Raw genomic sequence first — 23,819 nt, forward strand, 5'->3', positions numbered from 1 at the left:
AATATGAACTAGGCAGCAAAACTGCACAAAGAAGAGTTCAGCACAAAAAAAAAAGATTTTTATTCAATACTTAAGAAAAGAGGATCTGCTTTAGAGAAAATAGCAGAAAACTGTTCATCTGTTAAACCAGTTCAACACGCTCTTATTGTGCTTGCCACTCAAGAATGAAACCGTTCAAACATTACCTTGTTCGACAATGGTAAAACTTCCAAGAAACTAAATTACCGAATCAATCGCACTCAGTTAGTACAGTAATACAGTAAAATACCTGAATGTATGGTGATAAACAGAAATACAGGGAAACATTCAAACGAACTATCGTCTGACCTCTTTTTTTGTCGGTACCCATTTGCCTCTCTCTTTTCCCCCTAATCTATCTAGATTCAAATATCATTGTTCTTGAATTTTGAATGAGTAGTCTCAATTAAAAATGTTACGTGTGGTTTACAACCACTGGGTCGATGCCACTGCTGATGGAGATTTATTTCCCCCGAGGGTATCACCAGCCCCGTAGTCAGCACTTTTTGTGCTGACAGGAATTATCATTGATATGGTTATATTTATAAATTAAGTGTTTACAAAATTTAAAATTTTTGAAAAACTAAGGCTTTTCTACCTCAGGCATAGATTACCTTAGCTGTATTTGGCATAACTTTTAGGAATTTTGGTCCTTAATGCTCTTCAACTTCGTACTTTATTTGGCCTTTTTAACTGTTTTGGATTCGAGCGTCACTAATCGAGATGAGTCTTTTGTAGACGAAACGCGCGTCTGGCGTATATACAAAATTTAGTCCTGGTATCTATGATGAATTTAGTTACAACCACTGGGTCGATGCCACTGCTGGTGGATATTTATTTTCCCGAGGGTATCACCAGCCCCGTAGTCAGCACTGTGTGTGCTGACACGAATTCTCATTGATATGGTTATATTTATAAATTAACTGTTTACAAAATTTAAAATTTTTGAAAAACTAAGGCTTTTCTACCTAAGGCATAGATTACCTTAGCTGTATTTGGCATAACTTTTAGGAATTTTGGTCCTTAATGCTCTTCAACTTCGTACTTTATTTGGCCTTTTTAACTGTTTTGGATTCGAGCGTCACTAATCGAGATGAGTCTTTTGTAGACGAAACGCGCGTCTGGCGTATATACAAAATTTAGTCCTGGTATCTATGATGAATTTATTTACAACCACTGGGTCGATGCCACTGCTGGTGGATATTTATTTTCCCGAGGGTATCACCAGCCCCGTAGTCAGCACTGTACTGACACGAATTCTCATTGATATGGTTATATTTATAAATTAACTGTTTACAAAATTTAAAATTTTTGAAAACTAAGGCTTTTCTACCTCAGGCATAGATTACCTTAGCTGTATTTGGCATAGCTTTTAGGAATTTTGGTCCTTAATACTCTTCAACTTCGTTCTTTATTTGGCCTTTTCAACTTTTTTGGATTCGAGCGTCACTAATGAGTCTTTGTAGACGAAACGCGCGTCTGGCGTATATACAAAATGTAGTCCTGGTATCTATGATGAGTTTATTTGACCTCGGACGGAAATTGAATATCCGAAGTCACTATGACAATAGAAATATTTGTAACTTGAACAGTTTAACGGGACTTTGTATACAAATTTGATAAATATTTCATTAGTTTGGGTTTTTCTCTGATATTGTTCTATAATCAGTCGTCAAATTTCCTTTATTTCAAAATTCCATTTAATATTCAAAGATAAGGCCGAAGAAAATTATTGGACAAATATCTGAAACGAAGACTACCTGGATTTTAACAAGGTTATCAATATTGAAAAACAATACCACTGAGATTTTTTTTTCAATCAGAGTTTTGGACGCAACATACTTAATTTGAACCACCATCAGGGGTAAGTAATTTTTTAATGAACTCGCGTTATATATTCCCTGAAACAGTAAAAATTTAAATTTTAGTAATACTCAAAAGAAAATAACCGTCATTAAGTCAATTTAATTGCCGTTACTTATCTAACTAGCCAGCGCAACAATATTGCTGTTAGTCTCCCAACTAGCCAATGCAGTTTTCATAAATAAGAAACCGCCAACTAGCTAATATATTATTACTTTTAAACCATCAATAACATTCAGCGCGATATCAGTACTGTTTGTATATAGCCCGATTTCATCAGAATTGAGCCGCCAACGATCGCGAGTCAGTGCACTGACTATTCCATTACCCTAAAAGATGTAATACCACAATTGGTTCTCCCTTATTTGTCTCTGCTACATTTTTACTTTAAAAAAAATGTGCAGAGTTAATCTTTGTTTCGAATAAAGAAATTCTTGACATGAGTGAAGTTTTATCATGTTCAGAACTATAGACAAAATTTCACATACTATTGTCATTTCATTGCATATCAGAAAATAGCCGTCACTGGAAGACATGTAACCTCAAAATTTCTATAGAAATACAAAAAATACAAAAAATAATGTTGCTTTGAAAAACCCAATTTATTATATATATGTTTTTGACTTAGACTATTTTTACTGCAATGAAATGTAGGATTAATTTCCTGTAACTGTCAAACTCAAGGGAATATTTGTTTCTACCCTTTTTCGTAACCGGATGTGACGTACTATGTTTTCGTTGTATGCGCCTAAACGTTGGTTTATTCGTATGATTTTTTTCATATTTCATTCTCTGCCAGGGTCTTAAATAGTTGACTATACAGTAAGGGTTTTGTTCATTGTTGATTGTCGCGTACTGTGACCTTCAATTCTTAAATCAACGTTATCAAAAATCTGGTAGATACTTGTGTCATTCATGATACTGAGGCAATCTTATTTTGTATAGCCATTGTTTTATTTTGCTGTTAGTCATCCCATATTAGCTAGTGCATAAATTGCCATTATTTATAGGCCTCTTAGTCAGCGCAATACTGTACCATAACTGCTTTACAGGATAGACGGTGCGAATCCGTTACAGTTACTATATTAGTTATCCCAACACACTATTGTCATTAGGAATAAAGATATTCAATGCGATGCCTTTACTCTTATTCCTCCAAGCCAGAGTGATACATGTGGGGCAGGACCTGCACACCCTAGCGGAGCACCTGAGATCACCCCCATGTTTTGGTGGGGTTCGTGTTGCTTAGTATTTAGTAATCTATGTTGTTTCTGTGTACTATTAGTTGTCTGTTCTTCTTTTTTAGTCATGGCTTTGTCAGTTTAATTTTCGATCTATGAGCTTGATTGTATCAGGTATCTTTCGCCTCTCTTTTACTTCTCCCTATAGTCTGCTCGATACCATTGTTCTACTAGGGTAGATTTGGGGAGGGAACAGGGGCACGCACCTGGTGAAGCTTCATATATGATAAATACATATTCGTTTTACAGATTGCAAAAAACATTGGCGTGGCAGCACTCATCTTTTTTTCAAAATGCTGGTACATGTCTTCGTTTTATCAAATCTGCCTCTGGTATGTCACATTTTGAAAGTCCTCATCAAATAACTTCTCTTCTGCAAAAAAAAAAATAATCAGACCGTTGTGTTTTTTTTTCATTTGAAGGTCAATTACAAAATTTAGTAGTCAGTTCAAGTATTAACCTGCTCACTTATCACTGCGTACATCTCAGTTGGGGATGACCTATAATATGCAGATTGATCTTTTTCGAACATATTTTACTTATATTCTTTGACTTATATTTACATAGCGGTTTTGATTAATCCACGTTCTAATCTCTATGGATTCTGGGTAAACTATGTAAACGCCCAGGTGAGGTGATGGATTACTCCCATTTCAGCTTCGCTATGATTTGGTTAGATCGCATTTTTTTAACCAAGGGAAAATCCCTGGTTGTGTTCGAAATAAGAATGTTCAAATATAGTTGTTATAACATGTTAAAAGGTATTCAGAATTAAATAATGATTTTAAGACAGAATAATAGATACCAGTGACTAATTGCGTTTTAAGATTTTTAAAAATATTTCTTTAGTTTAGTTTTAAATATATTTATTAATATTCGATTGGGAAACTAGTTATTGCAACTTATATTAATCCCTTTCCACTTTGCGGGTGCTAGTGTCGCCTTGTAGCGGCATTAGCATGACCTTTATGAAATCTACAAGGGTATCATTTACGTGCAAGAGATATTGCCCTCTCTTAACACGGGTCAGCCATTTATGGTCCCCGTCCGACGGACTATCATCGTTTCTCAAGACAATACTCGCAAATTGTGTCAAGTTTCATAAGAAACAGGAACTTTCTAGATTTTTCATCTCTCACAATATCTTGATAAATAAAAAGTTTGTAATGATATTTTGAATGATGTAGCCTCTTATTTACTAAAATCATCAAACACAAGTGTGAATCACACATCAGAATTGTCGTATGCTATTAGATGAAAAAGGCAAAGGACCTCAACATGATAAACACAAGATGGCCGACATGACCAGCGAAAATCCTAAACCTCATTGTAGAAATCTCCAACCGGATAACCTCTCCCGCTAACAAAATGATATCATAATAAAGAAACTATTTTTACAGAAACAATTACTAAGGTTACAGAATAATCATGCTATAAATGAACTTTTTATCAGCATATGCAAACATCATGAGTGCTCTCGAGTTGTAGTTACTCCAATTGAAATTTGCCGTGGTCGTATCAAGAGAATTGTCAATAATTAAAGATTAAATACTTAGCTTTATGAACAGGGCATATTGAATAAATGATTTTGTTTCATGCTGGCATTGATGGCTAGTAGATTCTTTATCGTTTTTGAACAATAAATCTTTTTGATTGAGAAATCAGGAGATAAGAACGGAGTTTGATTAGTTATGAAAAATTGGAATACCATCCTAGCAAGGAATTGAACAGTACTATACAAATCCTTAATTTTTGTATTATTTTCATTTTATGGTTTATCAACTGAAAAAATCCGATATTCGTTATTCCGTCTTTATGACTTTTCTTTTCTTAAATGTAATGTTCCTATATCCTAAACAGGAATATTTCACAAGTTTTTAAATCAGGTAACACAAATAAGTAAAATTCTAACCGTCAAGATAAGTAAAGGTTTAAATAAAACAGCATCTGCCTTTACTATGTGTTCTACTACAAAGTTTTCCGTGCTTTTAACTAGTTTATTAACTACTATCAAAGAAATTATCTATAACCTTTGTAATGAAACATATTTAAAAATCAGAATTGAGCGATTTTTGGAGTGTTACAAATTCTTTAGATGTTTTAGATAAATTACGTGCTTTTAATGGTCATTTAATTCTGTTGACAATTTTGACTTTTTCACTCTTTACACTACACTACACTTCAACATAATCATATCAAACAAAGTGTTCCTATTAAAGGGTCGTATGAAAAATCTTCATGAAATTTATTTGACGCATCTCACATCACACCATTTTCTCTATTGAGAAAGGTAAATTTGCTAAATATACTTACTGGAGGTGTGAAGAGTCTGAACCATAGTCGATCATAGTCATAACCATACTCGTCTTAAGTCTGAACCTTATTTGACCAATACCTTTACTTTATCATTCTTGAATATATAAATTCGATTTATTCAACAAGAAACCATTCATTTTTACATTGATTCTTTTCTGATCCGTTAAATCACTGTTTAGTCAAATAACCCAACGGAAACACATCTGGTTAAAAATAGATTTTGAAAAGAACAAAATAGAGTGATAGCTTAAGAATATGCGAGGATTGTATCTGTTTTGGCGGAGTAAATAGTGCCAAAGTATAGCCCATTTTAGCGCAAGATTTTTAACCCATTTGAGCGAAAATGAAAATTATCAACGCCCTTTTTAGTGCAATATTTTAATCCATTTTATGATTAATGATAAATGAATATTATTTTTAATAGAATCAAGACAGCACAATTTAAAATATATTGTCCATTAAAATACAGCACTAAAAGTTTACAGGTTAAACCAAATTTTAAAAGTCCGTTCTAGTCTGGAATTTATATCCCAGAGAACGTACGCAATGGGCTCTTGGTATACCCCTGTACAATAAGTTGCAGTAGAAACTGTTGTTTCTCTTTATCGTGTCTAGATTGTGGTGCACATTCGTATATACATTATATTTTTATATTTGTTTGCAATTTGATGATAGTATCAAGGAAAACGTAAATAGCTGAGTGACAACTATAAAATTACTTTATTTCCATGATGAACCAAAGTGAACATATATACAACTTTAATATTAAGCCAGCATAAATTAATACTCATGGTTTTAGTAAGGAGAGTATTATTCAACTAGGTAAGTTTTCCCTAAAATGGGCTATAGAAAATGCAGGTGAATGGATGAATCCTGCGCTAAAATGGGATCTAAATTATAAATGTCTACGCTAAAATGTCCCTAGTAGTTTAACATTTTTTGTTAAAATTATCTGCGCCCATCTGTGTTCTTGTTCATAGTTGAGGTTAAATTTCCTTCTGTTTAGGCAATTGGCAAATTTGATTAAATTATTGATTAATTTTATTGTTGTTAGTTTTGAATTTGCTTGATGAAATTAACGATTCAACTATTAAAATTTTTATTCAGAAATTATCAAAAGCGAATAAAAGAATAAGCCCTTAACATTATTTGCGAGTATGGTCTTGAGAAACAATGATAGTCTTTCTGAAGGGACGATAGATGGCTGACCCGTGCTAATATAGAGCAATGTCTCTTGCACGTAAAATACACCTTGGATAGATTTGGAAAAGAGCAGGCTAAGGCTTTAAGGAAACACTTGCACCCTCTTAGTGGAAACGGATTAATATAAGTTGTGCCGAAAACTTGTTTCCCAATCCACTATACTAGTAGATAAATATGTTTCAACTAAAAGAAAAAGCAGCAGAAAGACAGTGATTTAAACTTTTTTAAATATCCTATTACAATCAAAAGAAAGAGAAAATATCTTTGCTCCATGGGAATACTATATTTAAAAGAATATTATTTTTTCTGTTTTAATTTTACTGTACTTTAAAAATATGTTCCACTGTTGCATTTCGGTTCTATACGTAGCAACTCAAGCAAATCGCTCTTATAAATTATGCTGTATGATTGAGCTGCGAAATGAAAAAAAGTACGACGTTATTTATACAATTTGCATGAAAAATAACGTCAAACTAACGTTACCAAAAAACTATAAACACTAACATCGTACGCGACGTCTAATGCTTGGGGTTGATGAGTTCGGTTCAGATTTGGTTAAGTATGGCAAGAACGTTGTTTTTCACGTTTGAATGGTTTTACAATAGTAATTTTGAGGCCCTTTATAGCTTGTTGTTCGGTGTGAGCCAAGGCTCTGTGTTGAAGGCCGTTCATTGACCCATAATAGTTTACTTTTAAAAATTGTTATTTGGATGGAGAGTTGTCTCATTGGCACTCACACCACATCTTCCTATATATAAGTATGTTGAATACGATTTGTAAGTTTATTTTATTTTTTTCCTCATTGTATTTCAAAGCACATCATTGAATAGCGTATGGTCCATTGACGGCCGTATCGCAACATGAGAATATTTAATATTGATTTTTTTTTTTTGGGGGGGGGGGGGGGGGGTCGATTATGAAAAAATATTAGCGGAGCCACTAAACGAATAATCCCCAATTGACTGTTACAACGGTGTTATTTCTAATGCGATATTAAAATATTATTCATAATAAGATATTATAAAACGTTTGAGATATCTCGGACAGATCTAGCTTAATTATATAAAATAATGATAATAATAAAAAAAAATTAGCCCATCCGTCAACTTTGACTTTGGTTTTGACGGTAGACGTAATTCCAATCAAATGTGAAAAAAACCCCAAAATAAACTTTCAAATTGTATTTAACATACTAAATCTGAAATATTTCCGCCCATATTACAAAGAATGTTTATTTGATCTAAGAGGTTATGAAATATTACCGCCTTGATTTGATTATTAATCTCAACTGACACCTTCCAATTGATTTTGAAATTGATGGGACGTTGCTTGTTTTATTTTCATTAGATAATATTTCATACATATGCAGTATATATACTAATGAGAACAGTTTAACGATAGACAATTAAAGTGTTGAGGTCTTCAATTTTGGCAGGTTTGGACTAAAGGGTTATAACTTGAAGTGACTACTGCTTGAAAGTGGGTAAGTTAGATCGGATATTTAACCATACAGCAATTTACTCTCGAAACTCTAAAAGTCTGAGTTCAAAGATTCTTTAACGATTTAACGTGCACAGGGTGTTGAACTTTCTCCAGATGAGTCATAGGATTCCATGCCGACTGGATATTTATACCCCTCCGCGCCGCAACTAGAAAGGACACACGGAAGACGTCTAGATGGCCATTATTAGATATACTAGTTAACCACCAGAGTCGAAACCCAACTGCTTCAAAAAGTAGTTTCTAAAGAAATGCACTAAGTAAAGTTGATGAAAAAGTTTTGTTCTTTGTAAGAATATCCATTTGATTATATTATTATCATACCGATCAGATTTAATTGCAATCATTTTTTATTTCAAGAAATAACCAGTTGTTGAACTTTTTCAATTTTGATAAAATTTCGAATATGATTTTCTTTCGAACTCATCTTGCATTTTCAAGATAGAAATATGTCGTAACAGTGCTGAATATTTACAGGAATACCACGTCTCCTTATTTTTTTTATACTAGAAATCAGCATATGAAAATTCGAATGTTGGGGCACACAAAAAGTATGTACAACAAACAAACTAGTCTCTTGTATTTCTTGAAATACTTAAATGTCATGTGCAGGGGCATGGCTTATCGTGATTTTATATGTCCGCAATATTTTTTGAAGACAATTCCCCATGTACGCTCAGTTGATTTTAGTTTTTTTTTATTTATTGCATTCAAACCTATTTCATGGGTGATTTTTATAACATTATTTATGCATGCGTGTATGAGCAGCAAGGTACACATTTTTGCATTTATTGTCAGTATCTATACATCAAAATTCAGTTTATATATTTTTAATGTATCATATGATAACAAAGTGACTTCCTCAAAAGTGAAAAAAAGTCCATGTAATTGACCATCCCATAGACTGCCGTAGTTCGGTCTTCCCCAATGTCGTATTATCAAAACTTCCACTAAAAGGCGTCATTTTATAACAAAAATGCGTTTTAAGAATGCCTAACCTTTAAAATTTCTGAATCATGCTATGTTTAGTTGACAACGAAGATATTTCTCAAAACACCTGACTAAATTTTGATCTTTTATCAGGAAAAAGTTAACATTTACAGACGACAGAATGGAGATATTTAACAGAAAATTGAATATGATAAATATAGCAGGTAAGATAAACAACATTATATTTATTTTATTTCAATATTGTTTTATCAGAATTTTTAGTGATAAATTTGGATTAGATTTTGAGCAAAAAATGTTTAGCGCTGTTATTAGTTAAGTTATAGATCTATAAAGCTAAATCCTAAAAATTTATAAAGAGCGCGGATTTTGTTAATGTATTAAATACATGTAAGTGAAAATTTCGATTTTGAATAAACAGCTTTCCATATATTTTGGCGCTTGCATGAATTGGCAGTTGGTTAGTTTATTGTTATCCCAAGATAAAACCATTAAATAGAAAGAAACAGATATTAAACAAGTCTATATGCTTGTTATTTGCGTATACTTCACAAATTTTCACAACTACTTCTAGGCCTACAATGGTGCAGAAGTAACGATATGTGTGTGTGGGAGGATGGAAACCAACTTTTGAAAGTAAAAAGCAAACAAAATAAATTGAAAAAAAAATTCTTTACTCTTATATTCTAGAAGCCAGTCACTATTCTTTTTCAATTGGCATCCATGTTTGAATTGCTATATCCTCCCGCCTACGAGTATAAACAATCCTGCCGAATGACCGATATATTTGCAGTTCTTACATTTTTGGGCAATAACATATGCATATAGAGCAATTGGAATAAGGGTGCATAAAAAAAACCGGTAAAAATCTATTCGATTGATTTAAGTGATGATTCATTGCTTTACAATCAGCATGCGCATAAAAATAAAATTAAGAATGGAAATGGAAAATGTGTCAAAGAGACCACAACCCGACCAAAAGCTAAATCGTGGCGATTAAAAAAATCTATTCGTAGTTTCTAAAAAGTCATCTATTTTGAATGCAACACAAAACCGTTTTACATTTCCATTATCTGTGTGTCGTGACCCCTATAAAGATATGTCACATCATTTTATGCTAAAATATCACGTTATCATCATATTGTCTTTGAGATATTAGTATATCAACTCTGATTAATAACTGCTTTGCAAATAACCAAGAATTGAGGAAGCTATTGTAGTATATATCTAGGTTGCCAGTCAACAACCGGAAGTTAGATATATTTTATCTACAATGGCATTGAACATATTTTTTAACTTCGATATAGTTGATTGATGTTTGTTTTTCTTCCTAGAGGAGGCAATACCGTTTAAAAAAATCGTTTACATCCTAGAAACCCTGGTATCATAATTACATGATATCTGTTTTCATGAAATTACAATATTGAACAGATAATATTATTTCATTTTGATTTTTTTAATATACGTCCAGATGTCTTTTCCGTCAGTGCGGTGGTTGGTTGTTATCTCATCAATTTATAAAGTATTCTATTCATTTCAAAGAAATACTGTTTTTATATGATATACCGTTAAAGATATACGAAGATGTGGTATGAGTGCCAATGAGCAGTTATCTCTCCATCAAAGTCCCAATTTGTAAAAGTAAACCATTCAGTTTATAGATAGGTCAAAGTACGACCTTCAACACGGAGTCTTGACTCACACCGAATAGAAAGAGTTTTATTAGATGCTTCTATATTTGAAATATTAGAAAGGGATACAAATACGGCGCTGGTATGAAATACTAATACTGAGACAACAAATGGAAGATTTTAACGACCTTGACTGTCTATACAGTCCTCGCACGGTCGGTAGACTGGGACAAAAAAGTTCACAGTTAAAATAAAAAGACGCAGGCTTGGGCTTATTTAGTTTTGTAAATGTATTTATCTTCAAAAACAGTATTACATATTTCATCAGTTATTTTTTATTTTCACTGGTCAGTTACTATGATTTTTGTGTTTTAAACCATGTTTGAGTTTGCAAATTTTGTATTATATTATATGGAGAGGTACTTTGACTTTGTTAATGCATTTATATTTTTTTTCTTTCTTAGGACTGATTATTCTGTTATTCATAGTAAAACATGGACACGCTGCAGTAACAGCAAATACAACTTCTGCAACCACATCCGCTACCAGTGGTCCTGCTGTGGCAACCAAGATTACTACCGTGAATCCGATATCTACACCTATTGCACCTTCAGCAAATGGTATTTTTAGATTTAATGAAACTTTATTTTTCTACCAATGAAATATAAGTTTCCATTATATTTTTTTACAGCTATTTAGTACCAAATATCGTGTATACCTAGCTTATTAATGTTACTTATAGAAGGTAGTTAACAGAACTAAGATCAATGATTATTCATATTAATTCATTAAAGGAGTGTCTATTGAGATCATATCATTCTTTAAATGCGAAGTACAAGCAGAAATGCGATTCCCTCTAGAAAGCACGTAAAAGAAAGTAGCCAAACTGAAATTAATCAAAGAAAAAAACATAAATTGGAAAATAGATCAGTGAATCAAATCAAGGTGGAATGTGAACTTACATTTAGGCAACTAAAGAACTTTTATTGAACAAAGGAAGAAAAAGAACAAACATGCTAAAATTGAGAATGGAAATGGGGAAAAAGACAACAAACCGACCAAATAGCAGATAACATTTAGTAGAATTTTAATTTACATTATAAATATAATAACAATTTGATTTCCAAATTAGTTTTTAAATCGATTTGCATATACATTTGTAGGTTTAAATGGACTTTGTTTTTGTGTTACATATTTGTTTTTCGTTCATTTTTTCATATAAATAAGGCCGTTAGTTTTCTCGATTGAATTGTTTTACATTGTCTTATCGGGGCCTTTTATAGCTGACTATGCGGTATGGGCTTTGCTCTTTGTTGAAGGCCGTACGGTGACCTATAGTTGTTAATGTCTGTGTCATTTTGGTCTCTTGTGGACAGTTGTCTCATTGGCAATCATACCACATCTTCTTTTTTATATATTCAATATGAAATCATAAATATGCAAAAATCAGAATAATAAGATAAAAATTAGCTCTTTGCATGAATAAAACATTATGACATATCTGAGTATCAGGGATGCAAAAAAAGAGAAAAATATATAAAAAAATATCGTTTCTTTGAATATATCCTGTCTTTAGTTCGTATCAACTTTGCAGTTACATTTTTTTTGGTTAAAATATTATTTTATTTATTTCAAAAGTTTAAAATATGACTATATAGGTATTACTTTCCAATTTTTGATCAACATTGATTTTTAGTCCTTCATCCTGTTAATACTTGCATGTAAGTATTATAAATAAATTTGCTTTGATACTCTTAGAATTTTCCATAATGAAATTACATCATTCTGGCGTACACTAAGTTTAGCATAATTGATAAACTTAACTGACACACTTTATCTAAAAAACAAATGGAAGAAATAGAACTATAACACTTCAATTCATATCCCCACATAGTTATAAAGATTTTCCATACAGCATTGTTTTATTGTAATATGTGTACGAATGAAATTTAATTTTCATTGTATTGTACAGGAACCACCACCAAAATGAATATGTCAACGTCATCTCCATCAACAGGACCAACAGGACCAACAGGATCTATAAAATCAAAAACAACACCACTACCAACAACGACAGCACCCAAACCTGTAAGTATTTCTATAAACCAACAGATCAAATTTGTTTACATCATATGTATCATATACATGCAGATGAGAAGATTTGGGACACATGTTAATTAGACAGAAATAAACGTTTTCGGTCACGGTACACGTTAGTAAGACTGAAACGTAAAGACACTCTTAACAAAATGATAGGTAGATATCGCTTTACGGTTTTAAACAATAAACAATAAAAATGAGAATGGAAATGAGGAAAGGGTCAAAGCGACAGCAACCCGACCAAAAATAAAAACCAAGCCCGAGTGAAAATAGATGAAGGCCACCAATGGGTCTTAAACACGGCGAGAAAATCCCGCACACGGAGGCGTGCCTCAGCTGGCCCCTAAACAAAAATGTTTCTTTACATACTCTTGAAGAATCAATCAATTAAGTCTAACAGTAGATATGTAGTGAATAGATTATAAAAAAAGCAATTGTTATACCACACATGAAAACTATATAGGAAAGCATAGAGCCACATGACATTTTCTGTACACAAAAGTACTTTCTGTTACTGAAAGGACACATTCCAAATTAATCGTTGAGACATAAATCATCTTGACGACTTTTATTAACGAAGGAAGAAATAAAACTTAGTAAATATTTTAATTTGATTTGCATATTACATGTAGATTTAAATCGATAGAGATAATTTGTATGTAGAATCCAATATTTTGCCAAAAAAAAAAGGCAAATAAGGATAAACATGTTCTCTCTTCATGCAGAAAACGTATAGAGTATAAGGTATGAAACAGACACATTTAACGAAATCTATCGGTGAATACACTTATACTAGTTTTTCATTTCTTTTATTGTCAGCCTGATACGTGTTACATGTATGAAATTTCATGCAACAAAGCAACTTGTCCAGCTGTGTATGAAAACAAAACAGTTCACTTCCCGAATGACGTAAAGATGTGTAATCGTACAGATACAGGATTTTGTTTCGTAAGTTGCTATACTCTATGTGAATTGGTTGTTTTTGAAGGAAATCTAGACACATCACATCGTCAAATAAAACAACATATATTGAGCCAAATCTGTTTTACATCCCTTTTTAATCAACATAAGTATGAATACTCATATTATTCACGACCGTGAGAGGGCTGTATAGCCAGTCAAGGTCGTTAAAAACTCCCATTGTCAGCTTGATACAAACAGTTGACGGTTGGCATTATTTTTTCACACGAGACTTTTTCGACCTAGCCTTTTTAATGTATTGTATCAACAAATAAATTTGTCGCGTGCATAACATTGGATATTATTTACCCGGAGAAGCCTTTTCTGTTTTTCTATTTTGTATCTTCGTTTATATTACCTCATTTTTTACGGTTTTGAAGTCCAACATATTGAAAATTATTTGCTGATCTGCGCATTTGATATAAGTATTTGTATAAGCAATATGGACAATGGGAACAATGACACCTTAAAAATGAATTTAGTTTGAGTCTACTGTGAATATGTATTTTATAGATCATATACGGAAAAGCACACGAAGTATGAAATTTAAGCTTCAAAGGTATCTATGTAGTGTTCAACGCTGCCAAATCCCTTCTTTCCTTTTTCTTCAAATTGCACGTCGCGTTTTTCGTGGTTAAAATCAATTTTGAACATTTTCTTCCGAAAAAAACGTTTCAAATAATACTAATCTATTATGAAATAATGTCTGTTGTGTTTATCCAAGATTCCAGTGGGTATTTTCCTTTCTAGTCTATATGTTTTATCCCATTCAATGGAACAATTGCATTATTACCTTTTATCACATTCTACTCTGCAACAAGTACCTGATTGTGTTCAAATCAATACATTTTAAAATAGTCGATAATGTAATCCAGCTCTTTACATTTTATTAAAACTGAATGTTCAAATAATAAATACATTTTGTATTTATTCAAAAGTCAATTAAATTCCTGCATTTTCTTAAGACCATTTTCTGTAAGTTTATTGTTTATAAAATGTTTTATCGCTTTTTTACGAAATTTTCCTTTGATCTTCGTGACTTATAATTTCCTTTATCAACACAGTAGAGGGATATGAAAAATTATCGCTAGAAACTATCGCCCGTTGTCTATGAAATTAACAACCGTCGTCATATGTAAAATAGAGATAAACAGATTATCGTTGATCATCTCAATTTGATTGATTTTCTCACTTTCGCCGTCCCGTCTCGTTATAATGATCAACGATAATCTATAAAGATCAGTTGGAACGATAAGTTTTTCGACCGCCGCAGAAACATATGATTCCCCCGTGTAATATCTCTCTACCCCTATAAGTATTGAAGGTCTTGAAAGTTGAAACCATTTTGGCACTCATGTTGGGATTTTTTTATGCTCATCAACTTAGTGACTTGTCCTTCCGACTGTGATCAAAAGCCACTAGTGTTCCTGTAAAAATATTTCTTTTGCAATGTTTAGTACAACATATTTTTTTTTATTTTCTTCCAGGTTAATAAGATAGTCGACTCGAAAAATCAAAGCATTGCAAACTATACCATGGGATGTAATACAAACTGCAACTATAAAAAAGATATTACTGGTTGTTGTAATAGCAATTTGTGCAACGGGGATCTATCTCTGCTCAATAGTGGGCAATATGTGAAATACAATTTTCTGATGTCTGTGCTTTGTATAGCTATTAGTCTTTTCAGATTGGACATATACTTTTGAAAAGTTCACTGTGTATGTTCATACTATTAATGCAGATTCAGACAGGTGATAACCATCCAATAGAAACTTTAAATTAAAAAAAAAATCTCTTCATCTAAAAAAAAATCACCTTTTTGTTCAATTTACTAGTACTGCACATTTAGCTATCAAAGAGTTAAAAGGGTATATTCAAAGATTACGGCAAGCAGTAAATGTTAACTCGTGTGACTTGTTTCGTACACATTTATTTCATTAACACTACTTATAAGATCATAGTTGAAATTAATATCAAACTTCTTCCTATATGATAACGGCGGTTAAACCAGCAGTGGTATATTGATTTGAATAAAATCCCATTTCAGCCCAGTGGTTCTATTGCCATTGTGTTAGGCATAAAATGCTGTAAGTAAAACTTGTAATTATGCAGAACCAGGCAAAGTAAATCTGTAAATGACGTCTTGATTAAGATTGATACAATGAACTTTACCAAAGATTTAATGTCTAATGTTAAATCTCAGATGTGATACTATTAAAAATTCATTTTGTTCTTACAACCCCCCCCCCCCCCCCCCCCCATTTCGCACGAAAACAAAGTAGCTGTTATTTTTCATCCTTTGAAAGAGTTCCTTTCTCATATCAAAAGACGCTTTAGTATACTGGTAGATAATGATACATCATGTATCTGTTTTTCTAATCCTTATGTACCTCAATTATTTTAATACGTACCAAAAAAATAGCTTTACATTTTTAAGAGAGAGTCGTAAAAAATACTGACATGCAAATAAGGCCAAGCTCCATATTATTTAACCTTATTTAAAGGTTAAGTTTTGAATTCATGGTGTTGTAATCTATATCTTTTGTGTTAGTCACTTTAAATTATATATTCATAACTAATCAGTAATTTTGGCATTTTAAATTTTGCTTTATGATCAGTAGTATGTGAACTTCGACTAAAGCTAACATAGCTAAATTATAGTTTGAGTGTGTAGATAGTATTTGTGCGTATATTCAGTGAAATTTCCATATTCGGTTGAACCAGTATCGTAAAATATTTCTGCAAGCACTTTAATGTTTGTATCTTTTCAATAACTGCTTGTGCAAGTTAAAAAAAGAAATCCATGAATATGACTTCTGTCCTTTTAGGTTGTGTTTTTATATTGTAATCGAAGCTGAACGACATTATTTTGCCTGTTCACATTTTTGCAATTAGTGTTCTTAATGATCATATCTAGAAACACCTTTTAATGAACAGACAACAATGAAGGCAGTTGAAGCTGTTAGCCTAAACATATCTAAACACAGACAGTGATGGGGATGTTGATGGTGGATGTTTGTTCATCGTCCAGTGGCAAATTGATTGCCTATTCAGGACAATAACATGTATATGCGATGTAAGGGCATACGATACAATTTTGATCCCCCATTTAAAGTTTGATAAAAATTTCCATATTGGCTATTTTTGCCTGATTAAATGAAATATGTAATAAAAAACATACTTTCATGTGCTACTTTTTGAGTTAAATGAGGTCGAAATTTTGTATATTTGCTCAAAATTCGGATTTTTGTTTTAAACGATAAACACAAATTGTTTTTTGTTAAATAATTTGTAATTTCTGTATTTTATAAGTATTCTAAAAATTAATGCATTTTTTATTCAGAAATAACTCATATTTATCAAATGGTGACGAATTGAGAAAAGACGTCATTTTTTATGCTGTGTATTTATCAAAATTTAAAAAAAAATGCACTTTTTAAAATTTGGTTCATATAAATCAGTTTGATTGATAAAAATCAGTTGAAAAAATATTTTTCCGATATGTCACAGTTTGACGTCGTAAAAATAACATTTTACGTTAGCAACGTCATTTCCTCCCCTGTGTCTGTATCGTATGCCCTAAAGGAGATAGACTACGGTAAAGGGAAGTAACTTCTTAAATCAATAATACGTTTGTGTCAACCATTTTCATTAATATATTCTCAAGCTTCAAGATTAAATAGATTATATACAATCTGTTTCAAGTAAATGCTTTAAAATACATTGATGAAACTTGACTTTACAAACTCATCATTGATTTAAAGAGTTACCTCCCTGAACTAAGGACTACTTCAATAAAAATTCTGCATTCAACTAAATCGGAAAACTTATTTGACCTTTACTCTAAAAGGGAAATGACTTTAAATGTGAAACCTCCTATTTCATATATACAATATATTTTGATTGATGCATTAATTTTTATAGATTCTGTTGATTGCGTGATTGTAGTTTTAACATAAGTGTCGACTTTTTTTTTTTTTATCAATAACACATTCATTTAGATTTTAATAATACATTTGATGTAAAGTAATTAAACAAGGTAGTATTTGTGTCAGTTTCTTTTCTCACATATACCAGCATGACTTGAACGTGTGAGAAAGGTCAAGTCGTAACAACTACTAGGGGTTGTTTAACGACTTTGAGTACCCATGACGGTCGGATGTCTTAACAGATTCATAAGAATATATGATAAGTCTATACATGTAAATGAAAAGTATACTAACATTTTAACATGACAATGTTTTTTCGAAAGCATTGGAAAAAAAACCCAGAAAACACAAATATATACTATAAAACTGATATATAATTCTTCCAAAGTAAAGGATGACATTTTAAATGTCAAACAAGAATATAGAAATTGATACATACAAATCAATAGACTGACTGACAAGAACACAACCGAAATAGTTATCAAAGGTACCAGGATTTTAATTTAGTACGCCAGACGCGCGTTTCATCTACATAAGACTCATCAGTGACGCTCATATCAAAATATTTATAAAGCCAAACTAGTACAAAGTTGAAGAGCATTGAAGATCAAAATTTCCAAAAAGTTGTGCCAAATACGGCTAAGGTAATCTATGCATGGGATAAGAAAATCCTTAGTTTTTAGAAAAATTCAAAGTTTTGTAAACAGGAAAACCAGATATTAACCTATGATGCTCATAAAATGGTAAAACAATAGTTCGTGTTTGATCATTGACACCAGTTACTTACTATTTCAACACCTTGAGTCAAAGACTGTAAATAGATTTGGGTATTGCTTTTATGTCCATGTTGATTGTATCGCCCTTCAAGGTATTCGGTTCTTATACATCCCTGAATTCCATATATAGTGTGTTGAGCGTTCCTGATAAAGATAAATCCTGGAAAGAGTTTCGGACGATATAATTATAAAGTATTGTTATCATTTTGTTACAGAACCGGGTCGATACTGTTGCTGGTGAACTATCAGTCCCCGAGGGTATCGTCAGTATGGTAGTCCGTACTGTTTTACTGACAATACTCATTACCCACCTGTCTTAAAGAGACTGTTCATAAATTTTGATTATTAGCTAAGATTTGAACTCCCTCAGGGAAATGTGATTCTCATATGGATTTGGTTATTTTTATGTTCCTTTTGATCTTATATATTTTCAAGTTTTTCCGTGGCTTTCGTTTATTTATCATGTAACTTTCTTGATGAATGTAAATCCAGAAAAGGATTTCAGACACATTAAAATAAAGTTTTATTTTCATTACTAGTATCAAACGTATATACATTCATAAACTATCGGTTTATATAAGATGATATGCTATCTAACTAAGGAACAAGATTTAATGTGAAATAGTTTATAACTGTAGATTTTGAAAAAGATACTACAGAGGTATTGAATAGCTAAAAAAAAAAACAACTTAAAGAGAGTTTGTTTATGTGGAAATGACTATGAAGTCAGGAATATGACAGCCGTTTTTTCCATTCTATTGATGTGTTTGAGCTTTTGCAATTTGTTAAAAAGGAAAATAAAAAAAATACTGAACTTCGAAGAAAATTCAAAAAGGAAAGTCTTTAATCAAATGGCACACTCAAAAGCTTAAACACATTAAACGAATGGATAACAACTGTCATATTCCGCACTTGGTACAGGCATTTTTCTATGTAGAAAGTACTCGATAAAACCTGGTTTTATAGCTAGCTAAACCTCACGTGTATGACAATCGCATACAATACCATTATATTGACAACGATGTATGAACTGTCCATTTTGTATTTTCCTTGGAGTTTGGTACTTTTGTTGTTTTAATTTTTTAAAATACTAATCAGCAGTAGTCCAACCTATATTCGATATTGTTTAACAAGTTCATGATCATAGAATACTGTAATGATTTCCTCATGAAACATTTTTGCAAACATTTGAACCATCCTATATTAGAGACAGACGTAGCTGGTCAGCAGAATTAGACATAGCCCAGCATGCCATAAAAGCTCCATCAAAATGAATAAAAAATATTGCAAAGACAATTTTGACAAAAAGTATATCTTGTACTTTTATTTATAAAAATAATCAAACAAATACAATCACAAAAATTTAACAAAGACAAATGATACATTAAACGATTGGAGGAAATAGAACAAACCTACAAGAAGTCAAAGCTGTAACAACGGTGTGTTGTCGTCAAATTAATCATTTTAAAGATACTAACACTTTCGGGTTTATGATTGTTTTTTTCATTTGCAGAGAACTGATATAGACTAGTAAATATACATAAACCTGGCTAAGCCTGATCCATGGACCGTTTATTTTATCACACATTTTTTGCCATTGATATTTGGAATTTTAGTTCGTCCGTAAAAATCATTCAACACAACATACATTTAGCACTATAGTCGACTGAATAAAAACTTATTAGATCAGTATATGCAGCATATGTACAGTTATATATATTATTTCTGTACATTATCTGCGTAGAATTGTTTGTCCAATCCAGCTGGAGCATTTAAAATTTTTAATAGAAAATTAGAATACATATATTCGAGTGACCAGCACTTGAATTCATACATATAAATGCCTTACAGTGCAGTTCTTTTTAGAGTCTAAGAATGTGTTATCTAAGCTTAAATTTTATTGCATAATTATTACATTTAGCTATCATTTAATTAAAGACACTGTCAGAGTATTTTAACTTTAGAAGTCAAGATTCTCTTTTTATTTGTGATTTATTATGATCCAAATAGTTTCGATTCTTATCAAATTAATTTTGTTTTTATAAATAAGACAAATAAAACTAATTTGACAGTATGGTTTCAGCTGATACACTGACGTGCGAAATGTAAAATAAACACGACTTTTTTGTCCCGGCCACCCAACTTTTTGGGTGATTTATTTTTACATTTCAAATTGCTATTCGGCAGTCTTTGAATAAATAAACCCAAAGAGTAAGGTACATAAATGATAAAATCAATGTACATGAAAATATGAAAATGTGTTTTGAGGGTGTATGGTATACATCGTTTGTCAAAACCGTTAGATACTATTAAATATGGGACTAAAGAAATTGAATTTAATATTTGAAGAGAACGTGTTATATCAAAAATACCTTTGATTATACACTAGCATCCTATATTATTTCCTTTCCACATAAGTATATATGAGACAGATTTGTTTTACATTAAATTGATGCATTGTTTTTTTTGCAAATAACTGATTATGCACTTCACTGTTTTCTCTAAAAACAGAACCTTGTCCTAAACCTCGGTCGTTTCAAGGCTAAGTTCAAGGCCATCGTTGTCGAATGAATGTGTGAACTCATCAGTGTGAAGATGACCATTGTGCATGTCTCTTGGAACCAAACTTTCACGACTAGCAGCCTTTTCCTTCTTGTACTGCTCAAGAACCATTGCCAAAGACTCATTATCCCCCTGCTGTACATCCCTCTCATCATCATACATGTCCATAGTAGCACCTTTCTCTTCATCTCCACGAATAGGTTCTTTCTTTGTAAACTGATTTGAATCGAATGATGCAACACTAGAATAATACACAACGGACACCATTAGAGTATAACAACATATACATGCATATACATAATAAGTTGATATGTAAGAGACTTTAATTGTGTGGTACTTTTATTGTGACTGTTCTATCGTAGTGTCGAGCACATTAATCTAAAATTCAAAGCGCCTGCATATAGAGTATATATATATCCGCCTTGATATTCAGGACTTGTATTTCCTATTATGATTTCTTTGATAGAAGATTGCTGCTCACAAGAAAGCTACTTAACCATGGGTTCCAAGTGGTGAAGTTGAAATAATCCCTTCGTAGATTTTAGGGACGCCATGACGAGTTGGCTGAGCGTTTTCAGTTTATTTTCGACTTGTGAGTTTGAATGTCCGTTTGGTTTTCTTCGCCTCTCCTGAATGGGAATATCTGTTTCACAGATTACGACGAATATGTTCCAATTATCGTAATTACAATTCTGTCCTTTTTTTTTCGAATGGGAACTACCGTATCACACTTATAATCGGGTCTGGACTAATGAAGAACACGACTGGTGCTACAAGTGGATCAGGATACGCTTACCCTTCCACAGCACCCGGGGTCACTCAAAGAATTTGTTAGGGTCGTGTTGCATTTTTTTTCATAGTTTTTATGATGTGCTTTATGAACTGTTGTTTTTCTGTTTGTCTTTTTTCTCATAAGTCATTGCGTTGTCAGTTTATTAACGACTTATGAGTTTGAATGTCCCTTTGGCATCTTTCACCTTTCTCTAATAAGAGAAACATTACAAACAATGTTTTTTTATATTTTCAAAATGATCATACCTTGCATCATCAGCAAAGCGATCGTAGTCAATATTGGTAAAGTCTGCATCTTTATTAAGTAACGGATTTTGGCTGTAAATAAAAAAGTAGACTTTTGCATACATATTTATATTTCAATTCAATGTTATGACAATTGGTTTCTGATATATAACCTAAAAAACAGAAATTATAAATATTCTATATGAGAAACAACATAGGGTATAATAAACACTCCAATGCAATTTAAATTGCAGTTAAATTCGTTGATGTTGCTATTCATTGGACACATATTCTTTTTCTATGTTTTCGTAAGAATTAATGTTAGTTCAAATTAGAATAAGTAAAGAGACAGCACAATCATGCTATTTTGTTACACTATTTGAAATCTAACCACAAAGCCAGAAGTTTTTATAATATAGGGTGCAGATCAGATTCATATGTCTTAAAATCCTGCATTGTGGTATAATTTTATGCCTAGTCACCCTGCATTGTGGATAATTAATATGAAATAACAATAAATATTGTCATTGCATTTACAAATGGTCGATGGTGTGTTACACGAAATCAACATAAAGTGATCTAAGATCTTGTCTAAAAGCCCCGAAGTGCAAGCACTTAACACCAGCAGTCATAAGCCTAAACATCAATAAAACCCTTATATTTAGATGACTACGTACTTTCTAGCATACACATTCGTTCCTGGGTGAGTCTCTTTATCACCTTTGTCCTGATCTGAAAAAGTATCAATGCCTTAATTGAAATTTGTGTAACAAATGTAGTGCATACTTGTATTACAAACCGGTACATAAGAACTCTGTGACCAATTTCTATACTAACAAAAAACCTGAAACAGATTACTCGCGAGAAAAGTCTTGAATGGAAAAATATAATAAAATGATCTGAAATGTAAAATCACATTAATTTATTTGTTGTTCAGCCCCTGGATGGTGTAAACTTCCAAACAAAAACGTGCATGGTGTCATGGTGTATGGTGCAATGGTGTAAGGTGTATGGTGCTATGGTGTATGGTGTAAGGGGAATGGCGTAATGGTATTTGAGGAATGGTGTGATTGTGTAACGTGCGATCGGGAATGGTGTACGACATTTCTTTGGTTGAAAACGAAGTTCTTTTTTATTAATTGTTTTCGAATTGCAAACATAAACAATAATCATTATCTTAATATTTAAAATGTAATTGCATTATGGGTAATTTCGGATCATGTAGATAGAATGGGGAATGGTGTACGGTGTAATATGTAAGGTGTATGGTGCAAAGATGTAACGTGAATGGTGTAATGGTACAAGGTGTAAGGTGTAATGGTATATGGTGTATGGTGTAATGGTGTATGGTGTTAGTGGGAAGTTTACACCATCCAAGGACTGTATAAGGCAACAGTAGTATACCACTGTTCAAAGGTTATAAATTGATAGAAAAAACAAACGCCAACATATGTAGAAACGGACTATTTGATAACTGCCATTTTCATGACTTGGTAAAGGAATTTTTCAGAAAAATGGTGGGTTGTATAATATATATTGTTGAAAGACCTTATATTATTTACATTTTTGTACTTACCTACTGTTGACTTAGTTGTAGCTGCTTTCAGTTTTCGTTGGTATCTAAAATGACGTAAATAGTAAAATTATATGATTTTTTTTATTATAACACAACAAGGATATGATGTTTTTAAAGAAATTCATATCATTTATTCTTCATGACAAAAGCCAATCAAATGGAAATGAACATAAAGT

At 32.1% G+C, this 23,819-nt stretch overlaps 2 protein-coding genes across 2 annotated transcripts in view; one reads left to right on the forward strand and one right to left on the reverse strand.

Moving 5' to 3' along the window:
* Positions 1 to 7,964: 7,964 nt before the first annotated feature.
* Positions 7,965 to 16,042, forward strand: LOC139488856 (uncharacterized). The gene is made up of 6 exons (XM_071274807.1): positions 7,965 to 8,124; positions 9,225 to 9,295; positions 11,185 to 11,340; positions 12,693 to 12,808; positions 13,640 to 13,768; positions 15,268 to 16,042. Exons 2-6 carry the CDS (start codon positions 9,253 to 9,255, stop codon positions 15,487 to 15,489), a joined length of 666 nt encoding a protein of 221 aa, XP_071130908.1. The 5' UTR covers positions 7,965 to 8,124; positions 9,225 to 9,252; the 3' UTR covers positions 15,490 to 16,042.
* A 3,755-nt stretch (positions 16,043 to 19,797) lies between these two features.
* Positions 19,798 to 23,819, reverse strand: part of LOC139490119 (cadherin-23-like) — a 145,432-nt gene continuing 141,410 nt past the window's right edge. Inside the window, exons 33-36 of the mRNA XM_071276969.1 lie at positions 23,644 to 23,687; positions 22,745 to 22,799; positions 22,089 to 22,160; positions 19,798 to 21,291 (exon numbers count right to left, since the gene is read on the reverse strand). Coding sequence (XP_071133070.1) covers positions 21,009 to 21,291; positions 22,089 to 22,160; positions 22,745 to 22,799; positions 23,644 to 23,687 — 454 coding nt within the window. The 3' untranslated portion in view covers positions 19,798 to 21,008. The remainder of the gene's footprint in view (positions 21,292 to 22,088; positions 22,161 to 22,744; positions 22,800 to 23,643; positions 23,688 to 23,819) is intronic.

Source organism: Mytilus edulis, chromosome 9 (assembly GCF_963676685.1).
Source record: "Mytilus edulis chromosome 9, xbMytEdul2.2, whole genome shotgun sequence".
Taxonomy (NCBI): domain Eukaryota; kingdom Metazoa; phylum Mollusca; class Bivalvia; order Mytilida; family Mytilidae; genus Mytilus; species Mytilus edulis.

Bases quoted from the DNA above. Each gene is read 5' to 3' on its own strand.
- LOC139488856 (XM_071274807.1), top strand. From the start codon at position 9,253: ATGGAGATATTTAACAGAAAATTGAATATGATAAATATAGCAG. The intron at 11,341-12,692 runs GTATTTTTAGAT...TGTATTGTACAG, and splicing joins TATTGCACCTTCAGCAAATG to GAACCACCACCAAAATGAAT. The intron at 13,769-15,267 runs GTAAGTTGCTAT...ATTTTCTTCCAG, and splicing joins CAGATACAGGATTTTGTTTC to GTTAATAAGATAGTCGACTC.